Source organism: Eretmochelys imbricata, chromosome 1, assembly GCF_965152235.1.
Source record: "Eretmochelys imbricata isolate rEreImb1 chromosome 1, rEreImb1.hap1, whole genome shotgun sequence".
In the NCBI taxonomy this organism is placed as follows: domain Eukaryota; kingdom Metazoa; phylum Chordata; order Testudines; family Cheloniidae; genus Eretmochelys; species Eretmochelys imbricata.
Window position 1 is genome coordinate 253,920,808 of NC_135572.1, and position 20,118 is coordinate 253,940,925.

A 20,118-nucleotide genomic window follows, 5' to 3' on the forward strand; every position below is an offset into this window, starting at 1 on the left:
CCTTTCCCTTCTTACTCATGGAGCAGCATTGACTGTGATCTCGGATGAGGCTGTCCCTTCTCCATTTAGAGAACATGTGGCCCGGCCACCTAAGGCTTTGCTGGGAACGGCTTCCACTGTAGAGCTGCTAGAGAAAGCTCTCACCACACCAGTGAAATAAAAAGGAATGCAAGGCCTGACAAATACTTTCCAACTGAGATCTGGAGGAGGTTCTGAAGTTCCCTTTTCCAAAAGAGAGACCACAAGTACTGCAGTACATGAAGTTTCATGCTAGAACTGTGAAGAAACCCTCAGCCCCTTCCATGATAGCCATGCCGAGGCCCCTTGTCCCTATCTGTGTAGTTGTTTCTTCCCTACCATTCCTGGGAGTGCTACATATTTGCTATTCAGATTTCTCCCTACCTTCTGTCTCTGACTAATTGGTCCTTCTGAAGCAGCCATGACTCAGAAAAAAATTTGCACTGAAAAGAATTAGGCTTAAAAAACCTTCAAGTTAGGAATAACATCACCTGTGGAAATCTGAACGATATCCATTATATTCTTGAGTTCTCTCCTTGAAATCATGTATCCTGTATTTCAAAGGGGATGGTTCTATGTAATTATTCTATAGCAAGAGGAAAGCTATAAGCAGGCTTCTCTTTTGGAATTATGGTATCTCAGGGTAAGCAGCAATAAATCAAAGCAAATCTGACTTTTTATTCTCATGTCGATTTTGAACATTGAAAAAGGCATGTAAATTTTCACTTTAGGAAATAAAAGGCAAGGTGTCTTTCATGGGAGACCTTTCTCTGGACTTGCTTCATGGTTTTGCAGAGGGTACTGAATCTATATACACTCAAGTTTCTTCCTTTCTTTTATTTGTGCAGTTTAAGCTAAATATTTTGCCCAGGTCAGCTTTGGTTCTGCAAGTTTTGTCATTGCTGGTTATGACTGACCAGTTACATTGCTGACCATTGCCCAATCTGGAAATGTATCCAGTTGGAAGAGGCTAATTCCCCAAGTGTTGATCGCCACCATGACAACCACTAGACCAATCAGATTTACACCCAAGCCAGCTTTCACCTATGGAAAAAAAAAAGAGTACAATCAATGTCAAACTGATTAGAAAGCATTAATTAATAAATACAGAAGGTGGTAGGGTGCACGGTGGAGAACAGTCAATTCCCTAACTCTCCCTGTTGCATAAAGAACAAAGTAAATTTGCTGACTACTCTGGCAGAAAAAGCCCAATGAATAGTTGTGTGTATATTAGTGGGAAAAATGCAGGTGACATCGTCAAAGGTGCATGATAAATGCAATTCATCACATGACTACAATTTGTCACTGGACATCTCCATATATTTATACCACACATGCCAGGTGATAGCTATAGATTAATTGTAGGTCTATGATAAATCTCATTTGTCAGACCTCTCTAGCTTCCGCACTTGTACTCTGCTCACAAAGGTTATGTCTACACTAGACCTGAACGGTGTAAATTCTGGCTCAAGAATACATGTTAGCATGCTGAAGATAGAGTGTGGCCACGGCAGCACATGTGGCGGAAGGGACTAATTGCCTCAGATATATACCTAAGGTTTCAGACAGGTACAAACTCGAGGCAGCTAGCCCCTCCCACCCCTTGTGCCATTGAAGTTATATCCTATTTTTAGTGTATTAGCTCAATCAGAGCTAGCTCAGGTACAACTCCTCGAGCTGGAATATACATAGAACCATAGAACTGGAAGGGAACTCAAGAGGTCATCTAGCCTAGCCCCCTTCACTCCATCTCCAACTGTAGACATATCCTAAACTCCCTTCTCCAGGACTGCTATTGTAGTTGTATTACGGGATAATTAGCGGGATCTTGTACTGTTATTCTCTGATGCTTCACAAGCATTATATTCATTTTAAAAAACAGAGCACACACATGCACACCTCCTGCCACCGCTGTTCTTAAAATGACAGTTACTGTGAAATTGTTGCAGTGCTGACCTGTGTGACTTTACATTAACTTGGATCCTGTGATTATTTCCAGATCCCATATATGATGATGAGTTCAGTTTGCATTAAGCTTGGGATAATGTGACTGTTCTCAAGACTTACCATGTCTTTGATCTGGCAGTGCCCATAACTGAAGACAATGGCATTTGGGGGGTTGCCCACTGGCAGCATCACCGCAAAGGAAATACACATTGTTACAGGAATCAGGGTGTATAAAGGGTTGATATGCAAGGTTTCCGACTGCAAAGAGAGAGGTTGGGTGGGAAAGAGAAGTTTCACATTGCCTTCAAGTTGTAGGCTATAATTACAGATAAAAGATGCCTGTCTGCTTCCCTCCACTCCAAGATCTAGAATTATTAGCATACCCTCCATTCCCTAAATTCTAAGACCTAACTTACTTCCCCCCTCCATTACCCTTCGGCACTGCAGGAGGGCTGTACTCCATGTTGCTCCTTCTAGATCTCATGAGTGCAGTTCCAAACTTCATCCAGAGGAGGCCACTCTAGCCTGAAAGGATGAGCTCCCTTCCCCCAGCAGTCAAGCATGTTGCTTCCATAAATCCTGTAGCACTCTGGGTCTGGGGAACAAGGTACTGGGCTTTTGGTCTGAATTCACATTACTAGGGTGACCAGATAGCAAGTGTAAAAAATCAGGACAGAGAGTGAGGAGTAATAGGCGCCTCTGTAAGACAAGGCCCTGAATATCAGCACTGTCCCTATAAAATGGGGATGTCTGGTCAACCTACACATGGCATTTCACTGTGTAGATCGCTAGGACTAATCCTTAAAATGGCTTTTATGGAGAAACTTGTGACAATATCTAGCATTTACTTTTCAGACAATTTCACAGGTTATGTCCCTTGTGAAAAGAGCTTCTCATTACATAAAAAGCAAAAACCAAGGCAGGTTTCTGTAATTGCTATGAAAATAATAGTTTATATATATACTAATATAGGATATAATTAGTATCTCTTCCCCCCACCCCCCAACTCTGCCAGTGACACAAGCTTCCATGCCCACAATGTCTTCCTCTCTCACAAGTGTCTCTGTTCATTCTTCCATGCTGTCCTTATGCTTGGCCTGACAACCTGTTCACCAAGCTCCCTCCCACCCCTCAGTTAAATCCCCTATGAAACTCAATTCTGATGTTTCTGCTACAAAAAACAAAGAGGAGGACTGTTAACTAATGAACTTTAAATATAAAATACAATAAAAAAACCTAAAGATGTATACATGCTTTCCTGAGTAGTCATGTGATCGTATTATTGTCAATCTTGTCCTTCCTTTTCTCATCTCTCTTCCCCCTTTTCTGTTACAGTTAAACTCTATGCCCTCAGGGCAGGACTATGTTTTTACTTGTTTTGAGAACTGCTGAGCACATTTCTGGGTGTTCAGAAATATACTGCACTCAGGCCTGTTGGCTGCCCATGCTTATTATTGCTTCTTTAAAAGAAAGAGCAAAGCAATGGCACCCAAAATGAAGCAGAGTTCTATCCTGGTTCACAGCACTAATAGCCTAAAATCTCAAGATATTCCATGAAGCCTAACAGGAAAAAAAACAGCATAAAATCCCATTGTTTTTACTCACCATACTGCATAAAATAGGCAGAAAGATAGTTATGGTTGCTGGGTTACTAACAAACTCTGTTACCATGGACACCAAGATGCAAGCCAGCAGAGTGACAGCCCAGTAGGGAAGGCTGCTCAAGGACAACATCTGGCGGCCAATCCATGTCGAAAGGCCAGAGGTCTGGCAGAAACATACAATAATGAGAGAATAGCAGGATACAAGTTATGTTTCCAAACCAAATCCTTGTATCTGAGAGAGTTTGCAATGGAGTATCCCATTGGCAAAGAACTTTAGCTCAGTAAATTGGGCAGTCCCCTATTTAATAGCCTACGTTCAATAAATTAGTGTTTTCCATCCAGTTCCTAATACAGTAGGACCGCAGAGTTACAAACACCTCAGGAATGGAGGTTGTTCGTAACTCTGAAATGTCTGTAATTCTGAACAAAAGGTCATGGTTGCTCTTCCAAAATTTTACAGCTGAACATTGACTTATTCACCTTTGAAACTTTACTATGTAGAAGAAGAATGCTGCTTTTAACCATCTTAATTTAAGTGAAACTAGCACAGAAACAATTTCCTTTTCTTGTGAAATCTTTTTTTTAAACTTTCCCTTTATTTTTTAGTGATTTACATTTAACACAGTACTCCACTGTTTCCCTCCCACCACCCTTTTTTTTTTTTGGTCTCTGCTGCTGCCTGACTGTGTACTTCCAGTTTCAAATTAGGTGTGTGGTTGACTGGTCAGTTCATAACTCTGGTGTTCATAACCTTAAAGTTCTACTGTAACTCGGGGTCCATAAAATAAAACCACCTCATTTGGCACTAAATGGCATTACTAGTTGTTTAGCAGAGAAACCAAAACTGACTGGACAGAAAGACTGTACTTCCTCCTCACTTGTAAGGTTGTCCTTCCAGGTTAGAACTGAGGCACACTGAATGGGTGGGGGAAAATTTATAGGGACCATGTCTAAATATATGTTTTTACAGCACTTAGTACAATGGGATCCCAACCCAGATTGGGGCCTGTGGATGCTACTATAAAAATAATGGTAATGCCATTTCAAGTGCTGTAGTTCTGCAAATCAAGGACCTCAGTTCCTAGGGTAGCTAATTTAATTTGATTCACTCATACTCATTTCATTTTAATCCCTGCCATCACCAAAACCAATCCATACTCACATTTGGGTATGAATTGCTGAAGCAGTGTTTTCAATGGTAACACTGGAACAAAGTAGCTGACTTGTTTTTGTGACTTGTTTGCTACTTTCCAGTCATCATGAAAGAGATTGCATACCAAGTTCCTGAACTGTGCTAGATGACCAACTTTCAGAAGAGCGTCCCGGAGATTTAGGTGACATACCCTTTTGAAAGTGTCATAGTAATTTTGTTACCAGAATTGTCAGAATACCACAGGTTAATATAAAGGTGGAGGCTTGTAAGTATTTTAGATATTCAAATTCTCAATGAGAGAAAAATGGAAAATCTAACTCAATACCTTGCATCCAGCCGCTAGAGCATAACCTCCTCCAACCAGCACTACAATCTCCCAAGGCATGGTCTTCTGGAAGTCCTTCCATGTAATTATTGGCTCCATTGAGTTAATATCTCTAGCATTTTCACTATCTCCTGTGTCAAAGCAAAATAAAGGTACATGGCTAATGCTAAACTGGCCATTTCCCTAAGATATGGAGCATTCTGCACTGACCTCTGACTTTGTGACCTCTAGGTTGGATTGCTGTAATGCACGCTCTGTAGGGCTACCTTTTGAAGACCATCTGTAGGATAAAGCTAGTGCAGAATGCAGCTGCCAACTTCATTGGTGGTCTCAGCCTCAGGAAGCATAGTACTTACATTCTCTGAAGGCTGAACTGGCTTCCTATTGGCTTCTGGGGTTGACATTGATGGTTATATGGCCCTATGGTTTAGGTAATGGGTTTATGCTGTTTAGGAAAGACAGAAATAAAGGCAGAGGTGGTGGAGTAGCATTGTATATCAATGATGAGGTAGACTGTAAAGAAATAAGAAGTGATGGAATGGATAAGGCAGAGTCTGTCTGGGCAAAAATCATATTGGGGAAGAAATCTACTAGAGTCTCCCCTGGGATAGTGCTTGGGGTGTGCTATAGACCGCCGGGATCCGATTTGCATATGGACAGAGACCTCTTTAATGTTTTTAAAGAAGTAAAAACTAATGGGAATTCTGTGATCATGGGAGATTTTAACTTCCCAGATATAGACTGGAGAACAAGTGCTAGTAATAATAATAGGGCTCAGATTTTCCTGGATACGATAGCTGATGGATTCCTTCACCAAGCAGTTGCTGAACCAACTAGAGGGGATGCCATTTTAGATTTGGTTTTGATGAGCAGTGAGGACCTCATAGAAGAAATGGTTGTAGGGGACAACCTTGGTTCGAGCAATCATGAGCTAATTCAGTTCAAACTAAATGGATAAACAAAAATAGATCTGTGACTAGGGTTTTTGATTTCAAAAAGGCTAACTTAAAAAAATCAAGGAAATTAGTTAGGGAAGTGGATTGGACTGGAAAACTTGTGGATCTAGAGGCGGAGGCAGCCTCGAATTACTTCAAGTCAAAGTTGCAGAAACTATCAGAAGCCTGCATCCAAAGAAAGGGGGAAAAATTCATAGGGAGGAGTTGTAGACCAAGCTGGATGAGCAAGTTCCACATGGAGAATTATTAGCTAAATTGAAAAAGATGGGGATCAATATGAAAATTGAAAGGTGGATAAGGAACTGGTTAAAGGGGAGACTACAGCGGGTCACACTGAAAGGTGAACTGTCAGGCTGGAAGGAAGTTACTAGTGGAGTTCCTCAAGGATTGGTTTTGGGACCAATGTTATTTAATCTTTTTATTACTGACCTTGGCACAAAAAGCAGGAATGTGCTAATAAAGTTTGTGGATGACACAAAGCTGGGAGGTATTGCCAATACAGAGAAGGACCGGGATATCATACAGGAAGATTTCAGAGTTGCAGCCGTGTTAATCTGTATCCGTAAAAAGAAAAGGAGTACTTGTGGCACCTTAGAGACTAACAAATTTACAGGAAGATGTGGATGACCTTGTAAACTGGAGTAATAGTAATAGGATGAAATTTAATAGTGAAAAGTGCAAGGGCATGCATTTAGGGATTAATAACAAGAATTTCTGTTATAAACTGGGGACGCATCACTTGGAAGTAACAGAGAAGGAGAAGGACTTCAGAGTATTGGTTGATCACAGGATGACTATGAGCCGCCAATGTGATATGGCCGTGATAAAAGCTAATGCAGTCTTGGGATGCATCAAGCGAGGTATTTCCAGTAGAGATAAGGAGGTGTTAGTATTGTTATACAAGGCACTGGTAAGACCTCATCTGGAATATTGAGTGCAGTTCTGGTCTCCCATGTTTAAGAAGGATGAATTCAAACTGGAACAGGTACAGAGAAGGGCTACTAGGATGATCCAAGGAATGGAAAACCTGTCTTATGAAAGGAGACTCAAAGAGTTTGGATTGTTTAGCCTAACCAAAAGGAGGCTGAGAGTAGATATGATTACTATCTATAAATATATCAGAGGGATAAATACCGGAGAGGGAGAGGAATTATTTAAGCTCAGTACCAATGTGGACACAAGAACAAATGGATATAAACTGGCCATCGGGAAGTTTAGACTTGAAATTAGATGAAGGTTTCTAACCATCAGAGGAGTCAACTTCTGGAATAGCCTTCCAAGGGAAGCAGTGGGGGCAAAAGACCTATCTGCATTCAAGACTAAGCTTGATAAATTTATGGAGGAGATGATATGATGGAATAGCCTAATTTTGGCAATTAATTGTTCTTCGACTATTAGCAGTAGATATGCCCAATGGCCTGTGATGGGATGTTAGATGGGGTGGGATCTGAGTTACTACAGAGAATTCTTTCCTGGGTGTCTGGCTGGTGAGTCTTGCCCACATGCTCAGAGTTTAGCTGATCGCCATATTTGCGGTTGGGAAGGAATTTTCCTCCAGGGCAGATTGGCAGAGGCCATGGGGGGAAATTTTGCCTTTCTCTGCAGCGTGGGGCACGGGTCACTTGCTGGAGGATTCTCTGCACCTTAAAGTCTTTAAACCATGATTTGAAGACTTCAATAGCTCAGACATAGGTGAGAGGTTTTTCGCAGGAGTGGGTGGGTGAGATTCTGTGGTCTGCGTTGTGCAGGAGGTCAGACTAGATGATCATAATGGTCCCTTCTAACCTTCAGATCTATGGTTCTATGATTCTATGATTTGAGAAGTATGTGTATGTGTGTATTTGAGACATGTCTGTGTTGTCCTTGACTTGAATGTCTGAGGTCTGGTGGTTGGACATGCTCAGAAGAGGGTCTTCACTTCTAGAATTCATTTCTCCTGGCCCAACAGAGCCCAAGTATGTTTAATATCAGGACAATATACAAGGCCCATCTATTTGCTCAGTCTTTTCCTGAGGGTAGTTTTTGCTTTTAGAGGTCTGAGTCTTTTGTTGAATTTGACTTATTATTAATTCATTTTTTTTCTAAATGCTGTATATATCTGTAGGGCGATCTGCCATGTAAAAATACACACATACATACAATTTCTAATAAATATATGGAAGCAAATGTCAAGGGACCATGTCTTCATATGTTTGTACAATGCTTAGCACAAAGGGGGCCTCATCCTGACTGAGGCCTCTGGGTGTTACTAAAACATAAACATTAAATAATAATAATCACTATCGAGAAGTCTATGTTAACAGTAATGTTAACATAAAATGGATCAGCCTCTATCTACGTTATCAGATTGCAGTGGTAGTACATTGGAGACTTTTTTTTCTTTTTTTGTGCCAAGCAGTTCCCCAATTCTTCTAAACCTGAAATATGGCAAGGATTGAGTTCTTTACAAGTTCTAATTTCCATCCACTATTGCAACACTCAACAGCAATATTAAAGACTGTGGTTCTCAACCTTTGCCACACCATGATCCTATATTATAAGTTTGGGGACCTTAATGTAGCCATAAAATAAGAGGATGGGGATCACAACCTCCTGTCAAAAAGTGTGTCAAGTTTCATTCTAGATGACTCCTTCTTACCTTTATCCCTCTTTCCAAAGCATGGTTTCTTTGCTGGAATCAGGAACATGAGAAAACCAAGGAAGACAGAGACAGTAGCATCAGTCCGGTAGCCTTTCCTTGGAAAGAAACATTGTGATTATAGCAATCCTATACTAAAAGTGTGCTGTAGTGAAGTGTGTGTGCAAAACCCCATGTTCTCAACAACATGCATGGGGAACTGAGGGAGCTGAGCATGCTACTCAAGCTTTCTCTTTTCTTTTCTTTTTTTTTGATTTCAGAGTAACAGCCGTGTTAGTCTTTATTCGCAAAAAGAAAAGGAGTACTTGTGGCACCTTAGAGACTAACCAATGTATTTGAGCATAAGCTTTCGTGAGCTACAGCTCACTTCATCGGATGCATACTGTGGAAACTGTAGAAGACATTATATACACAGAGAACATGAAACAATACCTCCTCCCACCCCACTCTCCTGCTGGTAATAGCATATCTAAAGTGATCACTCTCCTTACAATGTGTATGATAATCAAGTTGGGCCATTTCCAGCACAAATCCAGGTTTTCTCACCCTCTGACCCCCCCACACAAACTCACTCTCCTGCTGGTAATAGCCCATCCAAAGTGACCACTCTCTTTACAATGTGTATGATAATCAAGGTGGGCCATTTCCAGCACAAATCCAGGTTTTCTCACACACCCACCCCCCAAAAAACACACACACAAACTCACTCTCCTGCTGGTAACAGCCCATCCAAAGTGACCACTCTCCCCACAATGTGCACGATAATCAAGGTGGGTCATTTCCAGCACAAATCCAAGTCTTCTCAACCCTTCCCCCCCCCCCCACACACAAACTCACTCTCCTGCTGGTAATAGCTCATCCAAACTGACCACTCTCCTTACAATGTGTATGATAATCAAGGTGGGCCATTTCCAGCATAAATCCAAGTTTAACCAGAATGTCGGGGAGGGGGCGGGGGGGAAGGAAAAAACAAGGGGAAATAGAGTGGGGTGGGAGGAGGTATTGTTTCATGGTCTCTGTGTATATAATGTCTTCTGCAGTTTCCACAGTATGCATCCGATGAAGTGAGCTGTAGCTCACGAAAACTCATGCTCAAATAAATTGGTTAGTCTCTAAGGTGCCACAAGTACTCCTTTTCTTTTTTTTTTGTTATTGGGTTTGGTGTACCTTTCCTCCACACGTCATGCCATACATTTATTCTATATATTATAGAGGGAAATACTTTCAGCATAAAATCATTTCAGCTCCTTCCAGCACCAACACAAATACAAGAATGTGATGTGCTTGTATTGCTCTATAACAGTGCCATCCAAACTTTGCTTAACTGACAACCACTTTAACATTTTGTCAGTAACATAATGGCTACACTGGGTGGGAACCTCAGCTGATGTAAATCAATGTAGCTCACTGAAGTGAATAATCCATGACGATATAGATGTAAATCCATGGGAAGTTGTTAGAGATTTACAGTCACAAACCCATGTGCTTGCACTTTTCATGTGTGGAAACATAACAGTGCACATGCACAGAGCCCTGCAAATCCATGGATATCTGCAGATATCCTGATCCGCTGATGCAGATATCCATGGATCATGTTTGCGGATTGGATGCAGATACAGATTTTGTATTCACGCAGGGCTCTACACATGCAATTTTGCAAATGCTGAAAACTTAGTAGATGTCCTTTAGAAAATCTACCCCAAAATGTGAAGGGAATAAATTGGTGTTTTCCCTGGATTTGAGCATCTGTGTGCCAGCTAAATGTAATCATTTTTCAAGAATTATTAGTATTCTAATGACTAATAATGGTCCCTTCAAGTCTTAAAGTCTCTGAATCTACTCAATAGATCTGTTCAGGATTTAAATGCTGAATCCTCTGTAGCATTCCTGGTAAAACTGAGGGTGACAGAAAGAGGTATGTTTACTAGAACCAAGTGTCAGTAAACAAATTTTGGGAGAAAATCCAACTGTTTCTCTGCATGGATGAACTAGAGAATGATGATGACTTTAAAAACAGTCTGCAGGTTATCTGATGCTCCCTGTGCTAATATCCAAAACCAAGCCCCAAACACCAAAACTGTGAACTATAACAACAATCAAACCTAGCAGCAAACATGCTTTTTGGGACTTCTTTATAGTAAAATTGTTTTTTTTAAAGATTTGTTTGATTCTGACTTCAGAATTTGGCTCTTCCATTTTTTCTACTAGGAACAAGTTTCTCATGTTGTTTCTCATAGTCTAATGGAGTCGCCCTGCCACCTGGAGAAACAGGGGGACACTGTTTTGGTTGTGTGCACAGGTACAGTTAAAATAGTGAACACCCTCAGTTTTGGATTAAGATTCTATATGGTCCAGCCTTGATCAAAATGGCTACTAGCATCCTGAGATTCTATGGCCAAAAACCAATCAACCAAATTGTTTTAGAAACCCAGGAAAATCAGAACTTCATTCCTCTGCAGATGATTAGGAGATAACCTTACCCACTTACTTCTCAAAGAAAGATGACCAGCCTGGAACAAAGCCAGGTTCCCGTGTAAACCAAAGCAAGGTCATCAAGATGAAGAAAAACCCAGTCACCATCTCAGGATAGCTTGGGAGAAGAGGTGGGGAGAAAAAGCAAGAATAGAACCTGAGATTAATGCCAAAATCCAGGAGCAAATTCCACAGAGAGAAAGGAATTAGAGATTGGTTTCAACACACAAGGAAAAAATCTACGGGAGAATAAAATAGCAGATCAGTTTGAACTAGGGTTTTACATTTGAGTCCTAGCTGTTACCTAAATAAAGTCAGAAAAAAATAAAGCTTAGTATCTCATTATCTGTATTTATACTTTCATTTGTCATGAGATATTTGTGACCCAAGCAAATACAAGATCTTGTATTCTTATGGTATTTCTATGATCCAGGAACGGAAATATGGCAACAAAATAGATCTTCCCTTATTTCTGCATTGTAAATGGCTTTCTATGTGATTTTTAAAAGCATATGAAAAATATAATTACAGATACTAAAGTAAACAAATATCACTACTTTAAACACAAACAAATACTAGACTAGAGATGGGCTGAGAAGTTGGTATTCTGATCTGGATTTTATTCAGGGTTCAGAGGCTGAATAAGGGCTAGGATTTAGATTCAAATTTGATTATGTTAAAATCTTGCAAGTTGATCTCATAAACTTTCCACTGAACACTGAGAAATCTTTGAAGAAGAGCTGATATCATGAGATAGCTCCCATCCTAAAAGGTGGGCATCTTGCAAAATGTAGCTTTTCTTTGCCACATCAGACATGAAATTGGAAAATAGGCCCCTTTCTGCTTTGGAACCTTAACTGTAGGGACAAGTCCAGATCTATGGGTTTGAGCCTGAAGCCAATGCCCTCTTCCCATCTCCCCCTCTGCCTCCCCTAAGAAAATCATAGGTGTTTTTATTCAAGTCTCTAGTTTTGACTTATTTTTATAGTGGACCCCACACCTACTCTGAAAAGAAAGAGAAACAAGTTCCAAAACATAGGGACTGATTCAATAGGGAGAAAGAATTGAGAGATCAAGTCCAATATATGTAAAACAAATTCAGCTTGGAGGACAAAACAAAAGATGGGTTCCAACACATGAAAGGCAAATTCCACAGGAATATATGCTCTTTTTACCTAGTATCCCCCAGTTTCTCATATTCCTCTTGAATTCTCCTCTCTGACATCTCTTCTCGTTTGGTCTTCTTCCTCTTGCTCACAGAACATGTTTCTTTAAAACTGAGAAGGATAATTTGGCACAGGAATATGAGAGAAGGGAGTCAGATTTCAGAATGAAGATACTATAGTATGCAAATTATGTAGCGGATGAGATAGCTGAGGACCTAATCCCTGTGGCTGGCTGAGCTGTGCTTGGTGCAGGACATGACAGCAAAAGTAGGGAAGGTTGCTGTATGCCACTTTTGCATTCATCCAATTCCCAGGGGTGCTGAGATCCAGTCCAACCCCCAGCATGAGCAGTCTTAGGGCTGTTCTAAATAATACCAGCTAGTAATAACACACAAGGGGTCAATATGCCAAATCATAATCACTAGAGCACATTAGTGTTCCAGCCATGCTACTCCTCTCCACCATGCCCCATCACATTCCCCTCACTAGCCGTTTCACCAGACCTGCAACATCCAGGTGGTCCCTATGCCAGGCAATCCCTAGGAACATAGGAATGGCCATACTCAGTCAGAACAATGGTCCATTGAGCCCAGTATCCTGTGTTCTGACAGTACCTGTTTAGGGCATCTTACAATCACTTTACACCACATCATGGGTAGGTTGTGGCCCAAAACATAGTAATTTTGTTCTAGACTGGGACTAGTTTTTCTATATAGTGGAACTATGCGTTGTCCCTTTCTAGGAATAGTATTCTGAACAGTGCACACAAGATGCATTCCGGCTGCCTAATCTCATTTGACTTGGTGAAGAGAGTATGATTCTTGAAAGCTCAGGGTGCAACCTTCTTTGCTTTAAGTAGTCTAGCAAAGGTGTGATGCTATATGGAATCTGGGGGACACTTGAAGATATTATGAATAACAATATTGTAAAATTGTAATGTGTTAGGCCAGATATGCCTGTACCCTGAAAAAATGTTATAATTTGCCAAATATGATAATCTTGCTTATATGTTTTTGCACCTTTGTATTATGGGTTATAGGTATGTATGTCTATATTTCAAAACTTGTGGTATTCTTCTGGGTGACATCCCCAGACAGCACTGCCTAGCCTGCTTGGTGGCCCATTAAGGACCATCAGCTATACAACTGCGCATTCAGAGAAGGCAAATACACCTTATGATTCAGCAAGGCATGTAGGGGCATGCCTATGGACAGAACTCTAAGGCTTTCAAGCCATGTGCTGGGCAGCTTGTGTTTGAAACAAAAGAAGCACAGGCCGCATGGCAAAATATTATAAAAGGCAGCTGCCTCTTCTCCATTTTGTCTTCAATCCTGCTTCTTACCTCTGGAGGAACTTTGATACAGACTGAAGCTCTGAACAAAGGACTGAATGACCCATTGTATGCTGGGAATCCCCACAACTACAGTGTCTGTTGTCCGTGAGATTGACATGACTGCCTTTGATATCTGTAGCACTGTTTAAACCAGGATTACTTTTGTAAGGTTCCAATCTTTCTGTAACTGAAGGGTAAAGTCAAAGCCGATGATCCTACTGTTCTGCCAGTGAACAATTTCTATACTTCTGTCAAGGAGATACAAATGCAAGCACATTTTATGGCTGAGTGCATTTAAACTGCCTACAAATTTATATGCAAATTAGGTGCAGCCCTCAGGCTCATGGAAAATTGCATTTGCGTGTCACAAAGTCTGGACTCGTTTATTTAAACTGAGGTGCTTGTACGCTTTTTTTTAACCCTTTTCTCTGTGTTGCTTCCAGTAGTGTCACTTGACTATGCCTCAAGTACTGTAGCAACATTTTGCTTTTCTGTTCCAATGGGAGATTGACACCTAACCTGCTTAGATGCTTTTGTAAATTGCATTGGGGTCTATCTGCAATTTTAGGCACCAAAATACCTTTGTAAAACTGACGCTTAGATATTTGCAGGAATATTTACTTTGAACAGCGTTAGCTGAAGTGAAAAGCTGCGTCTTTGTAAACAACCCTTTCTCCTGTCCTAAGGAGGGGTCACAGTATTTTTTCCCCTGATTTTCAGGTAGGAAGAACTTTATAGGCCTGTTTCCCTCCCTCTTTGACCTACAAAAAGGCTAGACTCTGCATTCTGATCCAAGAACTTGAGTTTCTAGGCTAAAAAGAAAATCTGGAAAGCTGTTCCAGTCATTGTACTAGGGGCAAGAGATTGACAGTGGACACCCTATTAGAAAGGATACGTGGCATGAACGTTACCAGGAATTCCATAGATGTCCATCAGCAAGCACTAGACTAAACATTGTTTCAAGATATTATCAATATCATTTGCAAAGTCTTAGAAGGATTTGCAGGCAAAGCATTATAGCCAAACTCCTAAGCTAACATATTCTCTAATGAACCACAGAGTACAGGAGTTGGAGATTAAAGAGTCTTGGAACCAATCAACACTTCACAAAAGGTCAATAATGCTTCAGTTCATTGGTGTTCTTTAGAATAACATTAATCAGAGCGAATTCTGGATTGAATGTGGAATTTCAATGCTGTTTATTAAAAAAATAAAGGAATTGAGGGTCATGTTAGGGCATGTTTCCTCTCAGGATTAAAAAAAATAATTTATTATAGCCTTTTAAACTGAAACTAGAAGACTCAGGGGATTGATTGATTAAAGGACACAGAACTATTTACCTCTTCAAAAGCACTCAAGATCAGTAGCAACCAGAAGTCATTATCATTTAACAGCTATTCATTGTCCTATGTGAAATATATAAATGATGTCAGCCAAACTCCCTCTTGCCCTCACAATTGGCTTTATTTGTCCCTCGGAGAGGCCATGGTCTATAGCAAGGGTGGCCAAACCATGACTTGTGAGCCACATGCAGCTCTTTCACAATTAAAGAGTGGCTCGCGGAGCCACCCCGGCTCCCTCCCCCCCACATTCTCCACCTACCAGACTGGGGGAACTCGGCACTTCTTCCCTGTGGTGGGATAGTAGGGCTAGGGGCTTCTGACCAGCAGGGAGGGAGGTCTTGAGGCTTCAGCCCTACGTGAGGTGCCTGCCTGGTCTTGGGGCTTCAGCTGGAGTGGGGCTGAGGCCCCGAGCCCTGGCAGGCATGCCTCGCAGGGCTGAAGTCCCGAGACCCACTGGCCCTGCTGGGCACAAGCCCCTAGCTCCACTACCCCACCACAGTGAAGAAGCTCCGAGTTCCCCCAAACAGTCTGGTAGGCGGAGACTACCACCCTACCACTACACCGCAGGGCTGAAACCCCAAGCTCCAGCAGGCATGTTCCCTTCAGGAACTTCTGAAGATTGTTGTATGTAGCTTGGAGGGTCGGTGAATTTGGCCATTCCTGGTCTAAAGTGATCAGAGACTGAACTCCTTCCCTTGCCTTCAGCCTGGGAGTGAGGAAAAGCTTTAACTCTCACTGTCCACCTGTTCTGTTGATAAACACAGGATTTTTGTCTCTAGCTCTGTGAGTATGGCACTTTGTACCAGTACAAGTACAGATATACTGAGCCTTATTCCCCTCTCATTTACATTGGTTTGACTCCAAAGTAAGTCCACTGACCTCAGTGGCATCCCTCCTGATTACAGCAGTGTGAGAGGAGAATCGGGCATGTTTTTACTAACTGGCTTTTTCTTTTTTTTCAGTTGCACCTGCTGATCAGAAGGCTGCTTAATGGCCTTCATCAAGGCAGGGCATTGTTAAAACTTTTCCCATCAAAAATAAACATGATGTGTAGCACAGATTTTCATCAGCTCTATTCAGTCACGGGACTCAAGCATCAATAAAGTCCACTGTTGCACATCCAGTGCTACTAGGAAAGGAGAATTTCTCTAGGGAGTGGACAGGACCCACTGCCCTGGTAAGGGGAAGCAATAGTAACTCAGCATTTGCCCTTTGGGATTTTTAGTGCCTTTGTGAACTCTAAAATGGTGGTGCTCAGCAGAGCCGGCGCTAGGCATAAGCAAACTAAGCAATTACTTACGGCCCTGAGCAGCTCAAGGGGGGAGAGCCCTATTAATTATTAGTATGTATTGTGTGGGGAGTCCCAAAATATTCCTGCTTAGGACCCACAATGGGCTAGCATCAGCACTGGGAGGAAGCTGCAGCACTCCCTGCTGTTTTAGCCCTGGGATTCCCATACAGCTCTAGCAGCCTGCACTCACTTGCATCCCAGGAACAGCCAGTGCATCCAGAACCAAGTCAGGACCAGCATGATGAGGCAGATGGGGAAGCTGAACAAGAACCAAGTTCCAAAATTCACCATCTCAGCATGTGGATAGTGGCTGTAAAGGAAAAGGCTGTATAAGAGATAAGAAGGCCACTGGATGCATGGTCAGATACCCACAACATGCATCCGTGCATACATATATGGACATGTGGTATGGCATAAGGGTTGTATTAGCATGAGTTTGAGATAACTGCATTACAACATGCATAGCAAAGCCACTCCCAAATGAATGCCAAATTAGCCTTTATATCAACACCACACCAAATACCAACATGTGTTCAGTTTACTCCAGATATTTTAGAAATGTTTTTATGGTACATATTTTTATTGCTACTACAGGAGGGATTAATTTGGCCCAGTGTAATATAGATTCAAAACATGTCACAAAATAGGTAGCAACTTCATTCTGTAGTGAAAAACAGTTTTTTTATCCAAAGAGGTTAATACTGACAGGGATTCACCTCAGTCAAGAAGCTCACAGATCAATACATCCTGATGCCCATCTCAACAGAAACCAACATTTGTATAATATATCTCTTTGCTCCAAGGAGTTTAAGATGGAAACAAATTGATTCATATTTGGGGTATTCTGGATGACATGTAAAAACAACCATGGCTATGGAAATATTAGGTTAGTTTGAGGATGGAATTTAAATTTATCAGTGAAGGGACATTATAATGCAATACAACTGTTTTTGCACAGTGTCTTTCGTCCTAGTTGTACCACAAACTGCATCAATACAGTGAATTGTTTTTTTAAAAAAATGATAGCATAGGTAGAGATAATTTCAGAGGTACAGGCAAGCACAAGGGATTAAATCCTGGCCCTACTGAAACTCTGTTGACTTAAACAGCACCAGGACTTCACTCATGGTCTCTGTGCACTTGTGGTCTTGGTACACAAAACATAAAATAATTAATACAGCAGACTGGACTCTGGCAAAGCTGTTTAGCAGTGCACCTCATGACAACCCAAAAGTGCAAGAAGTGTCATAATAGCAAGGCACACTAATATGTCTTCTTTGAAAACCCAACCTTCCATCTAGAGTTCATCACCAGAATCAGTTTTACAAGAACCATGTATGTCATTTCAAAAGTTATTCTGGGAAATCATCTCTGACCCTCAAAGTAGTTTTTCATTTTTTCTAATAAAAGAAGCAAACAAACATTCCATCTGTGTACATGCATGTGCCCACTATAATATAGGGCAAGATCTTTTCAAAAGAGGTCTACTCCCATTTGGGCATGGGCACATAAGAAAAAAAGATCCTGCTTTCAGTCAAATACCCTTAGTAATAAAGCCCTAGGAGAGAAAGTATATACAAAGAGAAAGTATATGAGATAGAAGCAAAATTATCTCTAAACAGAATATCTTCCGAGGTTTCCACTAGACATCAGTAACCCTTTGATAGAGTCATCATGATGACGGTAGTCACTCCAGCACAGGGCCCTAATGTAATATCCGAGACTAGGCAATATCACTTACTTGTTGAAGTACTCTAAGAAGATGAGGCTAGTGGAGGTCCCTATGATGGTGGTCAGTCCCCCAATGGTTGCAGCATATGAGATGCTCAAGGATAGGCACTTGCAGATCATGTGATCATGTCTGGACCGGTACTGGTATTTAGTGCTCAGATCCAGATCTCTGGGGTTAGGAGGCAGGACAAGTATCTGAGTCTGTAAGGAGAAAGACATGCTATAAGGAGTATTAGACACTACCAACAGCCTGGCCTGGCCCAGAGGGAAACTTTGAGTGCAAAAATGTCTACAGGTTACAAAGAAATAACCTGCCTGTGAAAGAGCAGGCAGCTTATTCTCCATGGAAATTAACTGGGATCAGAACTAGAGACCTATCCAGTGACCCCAAACTGCTTGATCTGCAACCAAAATGCAGGATAAACAGTAATCTGTCTTCTGATCAGAGTCTGGCCCTGTTCCAGTCCTCAATGGAATCTCAACTGGATACCAGGAAACCTTTATGAGCTGGGAGGAGGAGATTCTATTATTTCAGTTTTAAGAACATATAATCCTTGAGGCATGTTAGAAGCCTCCAGGCAATATTTGGCAGACTTTCCACCCTCACACTGACTTATGAGTCACAACCTCTAATTAGCAATTTAATATAAGGACGGCGAAGGTGCAAGATAGTTAGCTGTGATACCTAATGCACAGCTGTTAGGCTATGTCCCAGAGAGAAGTGGTAAATGAAAACATGGCTGCAAAAGGCAGCGTGACACAAAGAAGGTTCCATTGTGGTGGCTGTCAGTGTGTGGTTCTGGGAAATTAAGGAGTTATATTGAAAATAATAAGGCGCCACTCCTAGGGTCCTATCACTTGTAGCGCAGGGAAGGGAGAAAGAGAAAAGGCTGTACTGTAGGCTCAGGAAAAAGGCCCTAGCAGCAAAGAAGCTGGATTCATTTGCCATAATATAATTCTACTGGTTTGTAATGGGGGCTTATTTTCCATGAGGAATCTGGTGCTGCTCTGATTTTATCAATCCTCCCGCAGTCTCTCTCATGAAAATCCTGGTTCAAATCTGTATTAGGTCAAAACTGAAATGAGTTTGGTGGTTACAAAATAACCCTTGAATGTTGGGATGAGATGGAAGGATGCTCAGTGGCAAGGGTAGTGCAGTAACTTTTCTGAAGATCTGGGTATAAATTCCCTTTGAGCCATATATACAAATAAATGTGTTGATTGGAGTCTAATCTCTGCTGGGTATCTGTTTGGGCATAAAAACAGTACATACATGTAATTAAAGTTCTGCCTCAGTCATGCCCAGGATTGGAAGAAGGAAATGCAGATCAGGATTGAGGTATATTGGCAGAAGTGTCTGTGTGTGTGTGTGTGTGCCGTACATGTGGTGGGTTGTCAAAGGACAGGAAGTGCAGGAATATTGGCAGTGAGGGCTGATAGAGCCGTCTATAAGGTGCTTGAACCGTTTCTGTCTACCTTATGTTTGGCTCTAGCCAGTGATCTATGCCAAAAATTGATATTTATGTAGAGGTACCTCCAGAGGGACATTTGGGGAAACAAAGTGGAACTGCAAAACAGAAATGGAAACCATTCAGCCATAGCACGGAATATATGATACTGAATGCATGTGGGAACAGCCGGTGAGGAGCACCTCTATGAAAGGGGCTCCTCTCACCTTTTGGCTACATCAAAGAAACCCAAAAGATGTAACAGGGCTATGAAGGGGGAAACTAAAAAAGTGGAAACCACCTGAGGAACCAGCACAGGCCTAATTGTCAAATGCTCTGAGACTGCAGAGGCAAAGATTTCATGGAAAGCTACTTACAAGGTAAGAACCTGAAGCCAGGAAGAATGTGTGATACTTGTCTCCCCCAGAAGATTACCACCTCTTACCTGAGGTAGATTCTGCCCCTTGTTTGGGGGATTCACAGTTCCAATTGGGTTGGCTATCATGTGCACACCATTCATATTCTATAAGAAGGTAAGTGTCCTTTGATTAGACAATACTCTCTATCTAATTCCAGAAGGCACTTAGAATTAAATTCAAGGGTGCTTTGTGAATATTTCAGGCAGAGAATCTTCCGGTAAATTGACTACCATTTATCTGAAACCTTATTCTATGTAATAAAGCAGATTCAATA

At 41.5% G+C, this 20,118-nt stretch overlaps 1 protein-coding gene across 1 annotated transcript in view; it reads right to left on the reverse strand.

Annotated features, from left to right (window-relative positions):
* Window positions 1-924: 924 nt before the first annotated feature.
* Window positions 925-20,118, reverse strand: part of SLC13A4 (solute carrier family 13 member 4) — a 36,852-nt gene continuing 17,658 nt past the window's right edge. Inside the window, exons 7-16 of the mRNA XM_077827979.1 lie at window positions 19,871-19,948; window positions 17,988-18,178; window positions 16,437-16,556; window positions 12,289-12,390; window positions 11,130-11,231; window positions 8,642-8,739; window positions 5,048-5,178; window positions 3,571-3,732; window positions 2,086-2,223; window positions 925-1,062 (exon numbers count right to left, since the gene is read on the reverse strand). Coding sequence (XP_077684105.1) covers window positions 925-1,062; window positions 2,086-2,223; window positions 3,571-3,732; window positions 5,048-5,178; window positions 8,642-8,739; window positions 11,130-11,231; window positions 12,289-12,390; window positions 16,437-16,556; window positions 17,988-18,178; window positions 19,871-19,948 — 1,260 coding nt within the window. The remainder of the gene's footprint in view (window positions 1,063-2,085; window positions 2,224-3,570; window positions 3,733-5,047; window positions 5,179-8,641; window positions 8,740-11,129; window positions 11,232-12,288; window positions 12,391-16,436; window positions 16,557-17,987; window positions 18,179-19,870; window positions 19,949-20,118) is intronic.